Genomic DNA, 14,521 nt, shown 5'->3' with positions numbered 1-14,521 from the left:
GGCATGTAGCTTCGTGGGGAGCCTACTGCCGCGGCCAGCTGACTTTGTATACAGACCAGGCCAGTCGTCGCAAGTCAAGTCAACTGATAATAATGGACAAAAAAATTGACCGACTCGGCCACGGTCCCTTCAGTTTCCAGTTCTCACCAAATGGGCACCCACCCAATCTCTGTATCTAGACCCTGTTGGTCGGCCATGCAAGTCGCCAAAAATAGGTGTCCCCTGATGTCAGTCTCTGTTTGGCACAAGGTCTGTCTTGCTGGCAGTAAGATTTTTTTAATGCGAGCTGCAAGTCAAGGTCTTGCGTAGCGGGCTTTAAAAAAGCCCACTTGTTTAAGAAACACCGTCTTGGGCTACACTACGTACAAGGAAGATCATAATTATCACCATCCTTAACAACAAAGAATTTTTGTCATTTTGATACGTCTCGGATTCGGTTTTAAGTTTTGACCAAATAAATGCATGCTGTGGGAGATTTCAAGTGCTGTGATCATGCCACGGTGAAAAAGGCATTTGGATGACACGGACGGAAAATAAAAATGTTTCATGCTTGTGTGACTTTTTTTTTTCAAAATTCCTTTATTAATTCTTGTGTGACATCCTTGACAGCCGGGCTCATTGCATCATGTAGCTTAAACCCAACACGCCGGTTTTTTTTTTCTGGTTGGCCCGTGAAAACTCCTCATACAAGCAGGCCTTAAAAGGCCCCATCATTCTGCCAAGATTGAGGCCCAGCCCATGTAGCCATTGCCCGCGAAAAAGATAGAACTGCGCGGGAAACTCCAGGCCGCCTAGCGCTAGCGGCGGCGCCGGCGGCGAAACCGCGGAAGCGAAACCTGATGCCCCTCAGAGGCGCCCGCGCGGCGGCGGCAGCCAGCTCCGGCTCCGAGGACGAGGAAGAGGAGGCGGGGTTCTCCAGGAGCTACTTCCTGGGCAAGGAGAAGGAACCCTCCTCCGGCAAGAAGCGCGCCAGCGCCGCCGCGGGCAAACTCTCCGACCTCAACCTCGTCGATGAGCAGGTCTGGTGCCGTCCCACCCCGCATCCCACGACAATATCTTGGCACGAATCCGTGGGTACGGTTGGCTAATTTGGGATCCCTCTCTCACGAGAAGCTACAAGGATCAGTACCGCAGCTGGCTGTTCGAGCTAAGGTTTCTTCCGAAATTCGCAGCACTAGTGCAATTTCAAAATCTGTTTCGCTGAGGTTCTTGTGAGTTGGAACGAGGAATCGATGCATTTTTTCTGATGTAGGTGCGGTTTTGGTCTCTTGATGTATGGGTTTGGATCTAAGAAGCAGCTGCTTGAGGAATTTGCCTCCACTACCTTGACTGATTTTACTGTCATTGTAATCAATGGCTATCTTCCGTCCATCAACTTGAAGGAGGTATAACCTTGTCTCCCCAATACTCCTTATTTTTTTAAAGGGAAAACTATGGGGGAGTTCCCCACAGCACTTGTCTGGCCGATATTGGTGTCTAAGTATTGCTTGCCGCTTTGCCCTATCCTGCTAGTATTCAAATGCTTCAAATCTATTAAGCATGTTCATGGATTGCTCTGAAGTCCAATCTATGTGGAAATGGTAAATTAAACAGCGAGGTTGTGTCAAGGCATGAATTTGTTATGGAAAGTTTGTTATGTGGGCTTACCTTCTGCCTTTTGATGCTCGAATCAGCAACTTTTGTGGGAATACAAGTTTGGAAAAAATGGAAGAAGAGAAAACAATTAGAGTAGGCCTGATTAGTTTTGCACAGGAAGCCCCTGTGTGCCCTGCATTTTCATTTCCTTGACTTCAATTGCCATTTAAAAGCGGGGCTTTATTTACATGTCCAGGGTAGGAACATTTACTGGTTTATATTGTTTGATTTTCCAAATTTGACACCTTGACCATGCACCTGATTTGGGTTGCTTATCAATTTTGAGTCAGGATTTGCTACCATAGTTCCATTTCATGTACTATTTTTAACAATTTATTGATTTCTACATTATGCTTTGAGAACTGCTTAAACTATTACATTTCCAGGTCATAGCAACAATAGCTGAAATGTCCTGTGATCAAGCACAATCTAAGCGCAAACATCAACCTGGAACGAGGTCTCAGTTATCGCAGCCTTTTCCTTCAAAATCATTTGATGACATCATCTCATTTCTAAAGAGACAGACATCAGATGATGTGGATGATCAGGTGTGCCTTCTTATACACAATATTGATGGACCTGCCTTGCGTGATGCTGAATCACAGCAATGTCTAGCACAAGTTTCTTGCTGCCCACAAATCCGTGTTGCTGCATCAACAGATCATGTTAATGCACCTTTATGTAAGTTTGTTGCACATTTTTAGTTTCATTCTTCGCTAATCTCTTTATTGTAAAAGATATCCTAAACTGGAAAATATTTTAGTATGGGGCAAGAAAATGGTGCACACTCAGTACAGGTGGAGCTGGTACCACGTCCCAACATTTGCACCTTACAAAGTCGAATGTGTTTTCTACCCATTGATCCTTGCTAGTGGTGGCCATGCCCAAACCACAAAAATGGCTCTAGTCGTTCTGCAGAGTCTGACACCGAATGCACAAAGTGTTTTCAGAGTTCTTGCTGAATATCAGTTGGCAAATGAAAAGGTGTTGTGGACTCCTTTTACTATCCATGTACGTATCAAAGGAGGAAAAGGAAAGAGTCCACAACGGCAACAACTTCTACACGTGGCTGATTTGTTTCTTTTTTAGTAGATATTGCTTGGGAGAGTTATATTATGTTTGTTAGGAAAGTTTGCTCGTGAAGTCAGGCCTGATACTATAAAGGCTAGTAGATTGTACTAGGGTTGTTATCGAAGAATAAAGACTCTCCCAGTTTGGGGCGAATTATCTTCGACGGTGGCGAGGAACGCTTCCTCGCCGGCCAACAAGATAACGTCGCCGCCGTACTTGCTGCATTCGCATTCTCAAGCTGCTATGCTTTTACGCTCTCCTCTACGCACTCCTCGCAAACCCCGACGCCATATCAATTTGGTACCAGAGACCAGTCGTGGGGCATCGCCTACCATGGTCGGCCCCGTCGATCCTGAGACTGACTCCGCCAAACTCGACCGCATCCTCGCCCAACTCACCACCATCAACAAGCGCCTCGACTCCCACGACCGGCGCATCGCCCGTACAGAGAAGTTCCAGGCGGGCGACGACGGCGACGATGATGCCGAAGCCGACGCCTCGGAGAAGGAAGACGCGTCCAAGGAACGCCGCAACCCTGGTGGTGGCGGCGGCGGCGGCGGCGGCGGCGGAGGTAGCGGCCGTGGTCCTTACCGCTGTCGTGGCAACCAGCATGCCGACGGCGATTGGCGCCGCCCGCGGGAGCCGAAGCTGTCGCTCCCCAAGTATGACGGCGAAACCGATCCGCTGCCATGGTTGAACCAGTGCGACATGTTCTTCCGAGGCTGCCGCACGCTCGAGGAGGACAAGGTGTGGCTCGTGTCGCTCAATCTTGAGGGCACGGCAAATCAATGGTACTATCAGATGGAGCGTGACTTCGGGATCGTGTCATGGACGCGTTTCGTCGAATTCGTCAACATGCGCTTCGGCCCCCCGATCTGCTCCAATGCGCTGGGCGAGCTCAAGGAGCTCCGTCGCACCGGCTCGGTGGAGGAGTATCAGCGCCAGTTCCTAGCGCTCCTCTGCCGCTGTGAGGACTTGACCGTCCAGCACCATATGGATTTGTTCACGGCGGGCCTGGGACAGCCCTTGGCATCAGATGTCGAGATGCAAAGGCCGGCCAATCTCCAGACGGCCATGAGCCTGGCGCGGGCATATGAGCGTCGTTCCGCGGAGGCCACGCGCGCTATCACGTCGACGCCATCCCGTGCGCCGCCGCGGTCTCGTCAACCGGCACTTCCAGGCCCGTCCTCGACGTCTCGTGCAGCGCCCCTATAGCCAGTGGATCCACCGCGGCCGCGTTTCCCGTCGGCTGACACCAGAGGAGATTGCCGACAAGAGGGCTAATGGCCAGTGCTACTTCTGTCCTGAGAAGTTCTCCAAGGATCATAAGTGCGCTGCCCGCGGCGGCGTGTTCTGCATCGCCATGGCCAACTCAGAGGATGACAACGCCGATATCTCTGAGGAGGATGTTCGCATCTCGCTGCACGCGTTGACCGGCATCATATCCGGCGACACCATCCGCCTTCGCGTGCGGATCCGCGGCACCGAGCTCACTGCTTTGGTGGACTCCGGCTCGACCCACACATTCATCCACGACGAGGTCGCGCGGCGCATCGGCCTTGCCGTGGAACACCAACCGGGGCTCACCGTGAAGGTCGCCAACGGCGAGCACATCCAGAGTCCGGGCGTTTGTCCGGCGACTCCGGTGAACATTCACGGCCAGCAGTTCTCCATCGATTGTTACGCGCTGGCTTTGGACGGGTTCGATGTTGTTCTCGGAGTGCAATGGCTCAAGACGTTGGGACCTATTACTTGGGACTTCTGCAACTTGTCCATGGCTTTTAGGCACAACGGCTGCTCCGTCCTTTGGCATGGTATTGGCGGCCATGCAGTCTGCTCGTCAAGTCTGGTGGCCACCAGGAATCTCATGGACATCCTTCTACAAGAATACGACGACATCTTTGCGGAACCTCGCGGCCTGCCGCCGCCACGTCGCCAAGACCACCGGATCCATCTCTTGCCGGGGACGCCGCCGATTGCCGTCCGGCCGTACCGCTACCCCCAGCTCTTGAAGGATGAGATTGAACGCCAGTGTGCAGACATGATGGCACAATGCATCATCCGAGTGTCTAATTCGCCATTCTCATCACCGGTTCTCCTAGTACGCAAGCATGATGGCAGCTGGCGCTTCTGTGTGGATTTTCGAGCTCTTAACGACAAAACAATCAAGGACAAATTCCCTATTCCAGTCGTGGAAGAGCTCTTGGATGAACTGCGCGGGGCTCGGTTCTTCAGTAAGCTTGATCTCCGTAGTGGGTATCATCAGGTCCGTATGCACCCGGATGATGTTGCAAAGACTGCTTTTCGTACACACCACGGACATTTCGAGTTCCTTGTCATGCCTTTTGGATTGACCAACGCGCCGGCTTCTTTCCAAGCTTTGATGAATGATATTCTGCAGCCCTTTCTTCGCCGGTTCGTTCTTGTTTTTTTTATGATATTCTCATTTATAGCTCATCATGGTCTGAGCACTTGCAGCATGTCAAGATGGTTTTCCAGCAGCTACATGCTCACCAGCTTTTTCTGAAGAAATCCAAGTGCTTCTTCGGTGAGCCGTCGGTCATGTACCTTGGTCACATCGTGTCTGCAGCCGGGGTTGCCATGGATCCTAGCAAGGTGGCCGCGGTGGACTCCTGGCCCCAACCGCGTACGCTGCGTGCGCTGCACGGCTTCCTCGGTCTCTCCGGCTATTACCACAAGTTCATTGCTGGTTATGGCGCGATAGCTGCGCCCCTAACGGCCCTCCTCAAAGGCACCTCATTCAGCTGGACGGATGACACCGAACGGGCCTTTTCTGATCTCAAGCAGGCCCTGATGCATGCTCCACTTCTCCAGTTGCCGGACTTCACCAAGCGTTTCGTCGTTGACTGTGATGCTTCCGGTACCAGTTTTGGCGCTGTTCTGCACCAAGGTGATGGCCCTATTGCCTTTTTCAGCCATGCCGTTGCACCTCATCATGCCAAGTTGCCGGCCTATGAACGGGAGCTGATTGGGTTGGTCAAAGCTGTTTGCAATTGGAGGCCTTACCTATGGAGGCGGGCATTCACAGTCCGCACCGACCACAGCAGCTTGAAATTCATCCTTGATCAACAGTTATCAACGATACCTCAGCATGCATGGGTGAGTAAATTATTTGGGTATGATCTGATGGTGGAATACAGGCTTGGCAAGCAAATTGGGGCTACTGATGCTCTCTCTCGGCGCCATGAAGATGCACTTGCTGTTCATGCTCTCTCCATGCCATCATTCGAGGTTTTTGATACTCTGCGCCAGGAGCTTGCTGCCGATCAACGTGCCCAGGAGCTTTTTAGCTTGCTCAAGGATGGGACGGCTCCTGCTGGGTGGACTGTTGCTGATGGTTTGCTGCTTTTTCAAGGGAAAGCATTTGTGCCTGACTCCTCTCTTTTGGCCTCACTTGTTGGCTGATGCGCATGAGGCCAGCCATGAAGGTGTTCAAAAGACTCTGTATCGTTTACGCCAGTCCTTTTACAATCCTCACACCCACCGCCTTGTTCGGGATTTTGTGAAGAGTTGTGCTACATGTCAACGCAACAAGACCGAGCATCTTCATCCTGCTGGCTTGTTGCAACCCTTGCCAGTTCCATCAGGTATTTGGAGTGACATTGCCATGGATTTTGTTGAGAGGTTTCCAAAGGTGGGTGGCAAGTCTGTTATACTCACAATGGTGGATAGATTTCCAAGTATGCACACTTTATTCCACTCGGTCATCCGTATTCTGCTAACTCGGTCGCTCGGGCCTTCTTTGATGAAATTGTCCGCTTGCATGGGTTTCCTTGTTCCATTGTCAGCGATCGTGATCCTGTGTTCACCAGCAGCTTTTGGAAAGAACTTTTTCAATTGGCGGGTGTTCAGTTGTTGCTCAGCTCGGCTTTTCATCCTCAGACCGATGGTCAGTCGGAGGTTACTAATCGCACTATTACTATGTATCTTCGGTGCCTCGCTGGTGATCGCCCGCGTTCTTGGCTTCAGTGGTTACCTTGGGCTGAGTTTTGCTACAATTCCTCCTATCAGACTGCTATTGGTGTTTCTCCGTTCCAGGTTGTTTATGGGCGGCCTCCTCCAACCTTGCTTCAGTTTGAACCTGGCTCAGCAAAAGTGGCTGCAGTTGATTCTCAATTACGTGACCGTGATGAATTTCTTGCTGAGATCAGTGATCGGCTTGCTCTTGCTCAAGGCGTCATGAAGGGACAGCATGATAAAAAACATCGTGACTTGGTTTTTGCGGTTGGTGATTGGGTTTGGTTACGGCTGCATCATAGGACTGCTGTTGGCATCACTCCGGCGCGAGCGACGAAGCTTGGTCCTCGGTATTTTGGGCCATATGAAGTTGTGGAACGCATTGGAGCAGTGGCCTATCGACTCCGCCTTCCGGTCAATGCTCGCATCCATAATGTCTTCCATGTTGCGTTGCTCAAGGCTTTTGTTGGGACTCCTCCGACGGGAGCTCCAGTACCGTTGCCTGCTATTGTTCATGGTCGTGTGGTGCCGGCTCCTGTTACAGTGTTGCGCGCTCGCCTATATCGTGGCGTCTGGGAGTTGCTCGTGCAATGGGAAGGTCGTGCTGCTGCTGATGCTATCTGGACGCCCCTGGATGATTTCAAGCTGGCCCATCCAACGTTTCAGCTCGCGGACGAGCTGTTCCAGGGGGGGGGTAATGTTGTGGACTCCTTTTACTATCCACGTACGTATCAAAGGAGGAAAAGGAAAGAGTCCACAACGGCAATAACTTCTACACGTGGCTGATTTGTTTCTTTTTTAGTAGATATTGCTTGGGAGAGTTATATTATGTTTGTTAGGAAAGTTTGTTCGTGAAGTCAGGCCTGATACTATAAAGGCTAGTAGATTGTACTAGGGTTGTTATCGAAGAATAAAGACTCTCCCAGTTTGGGACGAGTTATCTTCGACGGTGGCAAGGAACGCTTCCTCGCCGGCCGACGAGATAACGTCGCCGCCGTACTTGCTGCGTTCGCATTCTCAAGCTGCTCTGCTCTTACGCTCTCCTCTACGCACTCCTCGCAAACCCCGACGCCATATCAAAAGGAGGAAGGTGAGTTCATTATTCCTGGAAGAGTTCAGATGGTTATGGTTGTACACTGATACTTCACTGATTTTGTTTCTCAGGTATGCCTGTCAGTAGCTTGTATACAAAATGCCGCGAGCGCTTTCTGGTAAGCAGTCAAGTGACATTGAACTCCCACCTGACGGAGTTTAAAGACCAAGATCTGGTTAAGATTAGAAAGCACTCTGATGGCCAAGATTGCCTCCGGATTCCTCTCGTTTCTGATGCAGTGGAGAAATTGCTGCAAGAATTGGGTTGACATCCTGGTCTTGGACATTGTTCAATTGTTCAGTTAGCTCCAAAGTTTAAGGGTTTTCTGCTGCATGTATGAAGAATGCCCCCGAAGTTTAAGGGTTGACCTCAGCTGGATAAAACCTATGGAATGAAAAAGCGGGCCTCAAATTTGGCCCGTGCCAGCTTCTTAGACAAGCGGGCCTCCTTAAAGCCAACTACACAAACTGTCCGGAGAGCGGTCGTAATTATGTATGCCGTGACGTAAACCCACACAGTTGTTCTTGCTGATTCCACTCCCTCGTCCCCTCCGTTCCTCCGTCGTCCCTGAGAAAGTCTCTCACCCCCGGTCTCCGATTTCCCCAATTCCAGTTTCCACAAGATCCCAGTCGCGAAGTCTCCTCACCCGCCGGCAACCGGACCCTCACGGTCGTCTCGTTAGGTGCGCGCCCTCTCGATCCGTACCCTTCTATCTCTCGATTTGGCTGGACCCAGTCGGGTCTCGTACGGAGACCCGGGTGGATTTTCGCATGTTTTGTTTGTTTCTAGGCTGATCGAGGCTCATTGTTATTTCAGTTTAGCAGTACACCGTAAAATTTCCTCATCTAGAGTTCGCCAGATTGTTTATCGCAGGTTCACCTAGCCCCGATCAGTGGTTACTTTTTTATTGTTGCCGTCCTGGGGTTGAACGAAATCATGTAGATAGTTTCAGTTCTACTGATTGATCAGTGTAGCATGTTGCCTGCCTATTTTACGTTGGATTGATTCGTTTATGATCACCTTGGCCAGAAGGATATGCATAAATCTGGGGAAATGCTGCTAACTGAATCATGTTGATACGCTGATCTGTTTCAGGTTATACTGTTGGATCTTGTCTATATTTTCTGCTTTTGTATGTTGAACTGTTGTCATGCTGAATTAGCGGGGTAATTATCAATTGTTGGCATCTGGTAACTGGCATGCATCTATCTAATCAGGATATGTGGTGTTGGTGTTGTTTGAATTCATGGTTCGCCTTCAGCTCTCTATTTCAGTGATAATCTAGTTGTGCTAGAATTTAGATCACACAAATTCAGGTTGATCCATCTGATGATCTTTTGTTGCACAAGAAAACTGATTCATTGATCTAGTCTTTGTTTGCATGTCTAGACTCTTCCCTCCTTTTTAGGTCCATTGTGTCATGCATAGTTGATCTTGGAATGCTCCTTGCAGTTAACATATTTACCTGTGGTTATCTGTTGGAGTCGATTGTCATGAGAGGTTGTGCAATCTGATGCTATGCCATGCCATTACCATTCTGATATATTGTCATCCCTGTTTATATGAGGTCAATGAATGGTTGCCCAAAGTATAGTAGTGTAATGTTTTATGTGCAAGTTCTGGACATAGTTCCAGTATAGCTATTCAAGTGATAATTTCGTCTGTTTACAATAGTAAAGGTAAATCAGAATTCAGAACTTTGTACTGAATCATTATTTGCAGGCATGAGGAATCATAACTGTTACTTTTCTGTCCTCTAAGTGAACAAGCAATTGCATATGCTTCATATGGTGTAGGTGTTACTTCTCTGTTCTGCGAATGAAGAACCAATCCCATATTCCCGTAAGCTTCATATGGTGTGTCCGTGTAGGTGTGCCTAGCTAGTTACAAAATGTGTTGAAGTCTTGCCTATCAAATGCAAACTATGTTTTTTCAAGTTTATATCTACACTCCAGAGTGACCTGCTATTTGACCAATATGTGTTATGATCTTTAATCTTTTACAGTTGCATTGCCACAAAGTCTTCTGTCTGAATCTTGTGTTACCATGCAGAGAGGAATTAGGCCGTGTTTAGTTCGTTTGCAAAAAAGTTTTTGCGAAAGAATCTTGCTAATTTGAAGTACTAAATGAAGTCTATTTACAAAATTTTTTACACAGATGGGTTGTAAATCGCGAGACGAATCTAATGATGCTAATTAATCCATGATTAATCAATAATTAGCAGATGGTTACTGTAGTATTAATGTTGCAAATCATGGATTAAATAGGCTCATTAGATTCGTCTCGCGATTTACAACCCATCCATGCAAAAAAATTTTGTAAATAGACTTCATTTAGTACTCTATGCATGTGTCAAAACATTCGATGTGACAGGTTTTTTTGTGTTTTTGCGTTTAAGGGGGTGGGAACTATAACAGGCGTTAGAAAGATGGCGGCCAACGGTGATGCACCTGCCAGAGGGAGTGCAGCAGCAGCTGCAAGCCTGCGCAGGCGTAGAGCCACGAGCGGCGCTGCTGCTGGTGGCGGTGGCGCCAGCTCGATGCTCCAGTTCTACACTGATGAGGCTGCCGGGCGCAAGATGTTCCCGAATACCGTTCTGATTATGAGCATCGGGTTCGTCGCCGTCGTTGCTGTGCTGCATGTTTTCGGGAAGCTCTACCGTACCGTACCTCCAACTAGTTTTGCTGTTACCGTGCCCAAGAAAGCAGAGTCTGTCAAGAGAGGAATCCTGTAGAGCGACTCATTCACTCGGTTTGTTTAGGTGTGGCTGGTAGCTGATGTTGATTTGTTATAAAAGAAAAGTACTGCTGTTGGTTAGTAACTGGTGTTAATTTGATGTGAAAAAAAATTACTGTTGGTTGATTGGCTGACAAGCCAAACGAACAGAGTGAATGGATAGATAGCCAGTGACTATCAGATTCTGAAAAGATTTTGCCCGTGGCCTTGATAACGATTCCTTCTTTTTGTTCCTTAAACATGCTCATGGATCTGTGGGAGATAAAAGTACTATACATCAATCAATTTTTTTTAGGGGAACACAGCGGGGTGGGTGGATAGGGTGGGGGGACGATGAATGCCACCTGAATAAATTTCCATAGATGCCGGCTAGCCAATGATGAAAGATTTTGCACCGAGCGCAGTTACAAGCAGTATGAGAACTGCAAGTTTTTTAATACAATTTTATACTTTTACTATGGATTAATACTTCGGATCTAAGGAATTCCAAAACTAAATCTATTTCGTCTTCCGAGCAAATGAAATCTAAATTTCATCCACCCGGAAGATGAAATTAATTTTCATCCGAAAATACTATTTTTGCCCAAAAACAAGATGAAAATGCATGAAAATTACAATTTTCGTGGGCCGTGCATAACGAAATTATAATTTCGCCCAATGGGTAGGCGTAAATAGATACCATCTACCCGAAATCTTCAATTTTCTTCTATCCATTAGACGAAATTTAGTTTGGTTTTATTTAAATTTAGACATTTTTTTGTTGTTTTTAACATTCAGCACAGCCGAGTAACTGTTGTTTTAATACAAACTTGTCAACCTATATGTAGGTTGATCATGCGGACGACAGACATTTTGTGTAGTTTTTTTTTTGCAGTGTACTCCTTATTTTGTAAGCTTTTTACATTCAGCAGCATGAAGTTCATGTTTTTGAATTGGAACTTGAATAGTTTGATGATGTTTTGCCAAAGAAACTAATGCATGTTTAGTGTCCAAACTCCCCTATACTGCGTCATGGGCCTTGTTTGTTTCCTTCTCTTCTATTATATTCTACAAAAGAATCTTATATGCATGGAGTACTAAATGAAGCTTATTTGCAAAACCTCTTTAGGAATGGGTGTAACTTTACGCGACGAACCTAATGACAGTAATTAATCGATGATTAGCTACAGTGATACTACAGTAGCCATCATCTAATCACGTGGTCAAAGACCTCGTTAGATACGTCAGGGTTCCTAGCGCAGGGTTCTGGTGTTGGTTTTATAAACTGACTTTGTTTGACACCGTAATTAACGGTCAAACTTCATTCTACAAATCCTAGAATGAGAACCAAACAAGACCACGGAGAAGTCCTGTGGGCATTTGAAAGCTATGGTGTCATGGAATAGACACGTTGTTCTGAAAAGAATTCTGAAAAAGCTATGGTATGGAAGGATATAGGCAGAGAGTTGTCATGTCTTAATGAAAAGACCACTACCATGTAGGCGTAATTTGACCGGTCAATGTATTGAAAATAATACGGTAAACTAGGTATGAACAATAAATTCCTGGCTTGCAGTACAATTTTATAAACAATGTTACGATAACGATTGCAAAGCAGTGGCCTATTGCGTTTATACTACTAAGGTAAATAACGCTGAGACCTTTGCTGTAAATTGGGTACTTAAACAACGAAATGCAGTGGCATTTGCAACACGGTAACCTTGTGTTGTTACTAAACCTAACATGTTTTAGGGAATGTAAATTGCTAGAATTATATAGTGGTGCTTTACTGAGTGCACCGGCGATATTTTCCCTTCCTAATAGGTTCGAGCCCTGCTTCCTTAGAACAGCGGACCCTCTCTCCCTTCCTCTCCCTGTCAGCTTCATGATCCTCCGCATCCTGATGTTCCACCTCTTCAATCCTCTTCTGGATCTCTTCCTAGCCTTTCTTGCGCTTTTCCTCCATCTATTCCTCATGTAGCATTCACTGCCACCTTAATTTCCGCAACCCACCTCGCTTAGCACTCAACGTGGTCCTTAGCCTCCTGAGATTGCTCGGTGTCCAACCACTACATGAAATCACATAGTGGTGGTGGAGTCTTCTCCGAATCATGTTAGAAGTCAGTACCAAATCACAAAGTACGAAACCCTAAGAGTGTGTTGTAGTACCTATGTTTTCTCCTTGCCATAATGTTTGGGCGAGTCATACTCATAGTTCTTGCACATGAAGAACCTCATGCCAATGCCGAAGTCGTCCCCAAAACCTTGGACTTGATGAGCTTGCATAAGGAACCGCAGAAGCACATAGGCACCTCAATTCCTTGGGGCACGGTTGCCCTCACCTTACTCCATGGAATGTAGGTTGATCCTGAGAACGACATGGTGTAGAGCTGTGTGGTGCTTCTGGTGTGCGGTTTTGTGGTGTCATTGGTTGTCTGGTGGCCTTATTTATAGACCCATTTAGATGGTCCATGGGCTAAGTCCATACATGTCTCGAAACGAAGTCAGTGAGTTATCATATCACTGGTTGGCGTAGGAGCTCCATAGTGCATAGCACACTTTACTTTCACAACTTTCCAGTGCAAAGATTTGAGCTTGGTCCTGGACCCGTCCCATCCATCATAAATGAGGTTGAAATATTGAATGAATTAATTGTAGCTGATAAAGCAACGTACACTGAATGATTTCCCGGCATTGAAACAACATCACACAAAGGAAGACATTACACAAATGTACAGAAACCTACTCTGAGCTTGGTCCTATGCTGCATGTCTTCCTCTACAAAACATCATGCGGCATAGAGACACCACACACCCAAAACTTCAACAAAAGTTGCAGTGGCATGTGCGGCACCTTGCTATCGTAAATGGGTGCCGTTTCTAAACATGCCTTGGGGGATTTAGATTACCGGGTATTGAGCAGACATAACAAAGGCTACAACTAATAGTGTCCCCACATAGCAAATTGTGTGGCACCATTTCCACAGTATCTTCCCATTGTAGGTGGCGGTGGCGGTGGCGGATGCTCCTGCTTCTTGTGACAAGGGCAATTACAATATGGATCGGTGCAAATTGTCTCCTGTGAAACGACAGCATTGCTGTTCTCACCTTCTTCCGCGTCGTTACCCCTGGCGCTCACATCTATTTTTAGATCGAAGACACGATTCTGCCAGTACTCGTTGTACTCCTGATGCGGATGAATAGGAGGAGGATCCACCCACCTAACAAACCCACAACCATCCGGATCCTGGGAAGACTGAAATATGTATCTGTGGTAAGTAATAGCAAAGAAGAGGGACATATGTAAGAAACAACAACCTCCATCCGTCCCCTCAGTCAACATCTGCACTAATCAGTCTTTCACCATGCATGCATTTTGGCCAATCTTTTTTGCAGTTATCATATCGACTCAAAAGTTTTGTGCTAGTGAAATCACTTTTGCTCTCAACTGGAAATTCAAACACTAGTTCTGAATAGAATTCAGGCCCAAGAGACCCCTCCCACACAATCGGAGGTCCCTTTCTTTCCCCCTTTCCTCTCCTAGTCCCGAAACCCTTTCCACCGGACAACCCTCCAGACATTACTACTCATGCGAGGCTGTGCTGTCCAAGTGACTAGCAATGCATCTAGCAATGCGTATATATATATAAGCAGAGGCAGTTTTAGTTGCCGTGATGCGTTGTAAACTTAGGCTGTGTTTAGTTCCAAAAAACTTCCCCCCCAATCTCCAAACTTTCCATCACATCAAAACATTAAATATAGCAAATGATCCATGCATGGAGTACTAAATGTAGTTAAATAAAAAAACTAATTGCATAGTTTTGATGTACGTTGCGAGACGAATCTTTTGAGCCTAGTTAGGTTATGGTAGGACAATATTTGCCACAAACAAACGAAACGTGCTACAGTGCGCTACAGTGACTGATGTGACTTTTTCTCCCACTTTTCACCTCATCTAAACACAGCCTTAGCCGAGAAGGTTATGACACTGTGTACTCATCATAACAGGTGTTCATCATAATGGCACTGC

At 47.1% G+C, this 14,521-nt stretch overlaps 3 protein-coding genes across 3 annotated transcripts; all 3 read left to right on the top strand.

Moving 5' to 3' along the window:
- Window positions 1-839: 839 nt before the first annotated feature.
- LOC120669462 (origin of replication complex subunit 2-like) lies at window positions 840-2,403 on the top strand. Its single transcript, XM_039949209.1, has 4 exons — window positions 840-984; window positions 1,017-1,152; window positions 1,253-1,385; window positions 2,022-2,403. Exons 1-4 carry the CDS (start codon window positions 840-842, stop codon window positions 2,337-2,339), a joined length of 732 nt encoding a protein of 243 aa, XP_039805143.1. The 3' UTR covers window positions 2,340-2,403.
- Window positions 2,404-3,039: 636 nt separating this feature from the next.
- LOC120669461 lies at window positions 3,040-3,921 on the top strand. The gene has a single exon (XM_039949208.1). It carries the CDS (start codon window positions 3,040-3,042, stop codon window positions 3,919-3,921), a length of 882 nt encoding a protein of 293 aa, XP_039805142.1.
- A 4,145-nt stretch (window positions 3,922-8,066) lies between these two features.
- On the top strand, window positions 8,067-10,666 carry LOC120668400 (protein transport protein Sec61 subunit beta-like). The gene is made up of 2 exons (XM_039948101.1): window positions 8,067-8,459; window positions 10,176-10,666. The coding sequence occupies exon 2, from the start codon at window positions 10,206-10,208 to the stop codon at window positions 10,509-10,511; it is 306 nt and encodes a 101-aa protein (XP_039804035.1). The 5' UTR covers window positions 8,067-8,459; window positions 10,176-10,205; the 3' UTR covers window positions 10,512-10,666.
- The last annotated feature ends 3,855 nt before the right edge of the window (window positions 10,667-14,521 follow it).

This window comes from Panicum virgatum, chromosome 4N (assembly GCF_016808335.1).
Source record: "Panicum virgatum strain AP13 chromosome 4N, P.virgatum_v5, whole genome shotgun sequence".
Lineage (NCBI taxonomy): Eukaryota > Viridiplantae > Streptophyta > Magnoliopsida > Poales > Poaceae > Panicum > Panicum virgatum.
The sequence above is the reverse complement of the archived record's forward strand: the minus strand, read 5'-3'. Positions and strand labels throughout refer to the sequence as shown.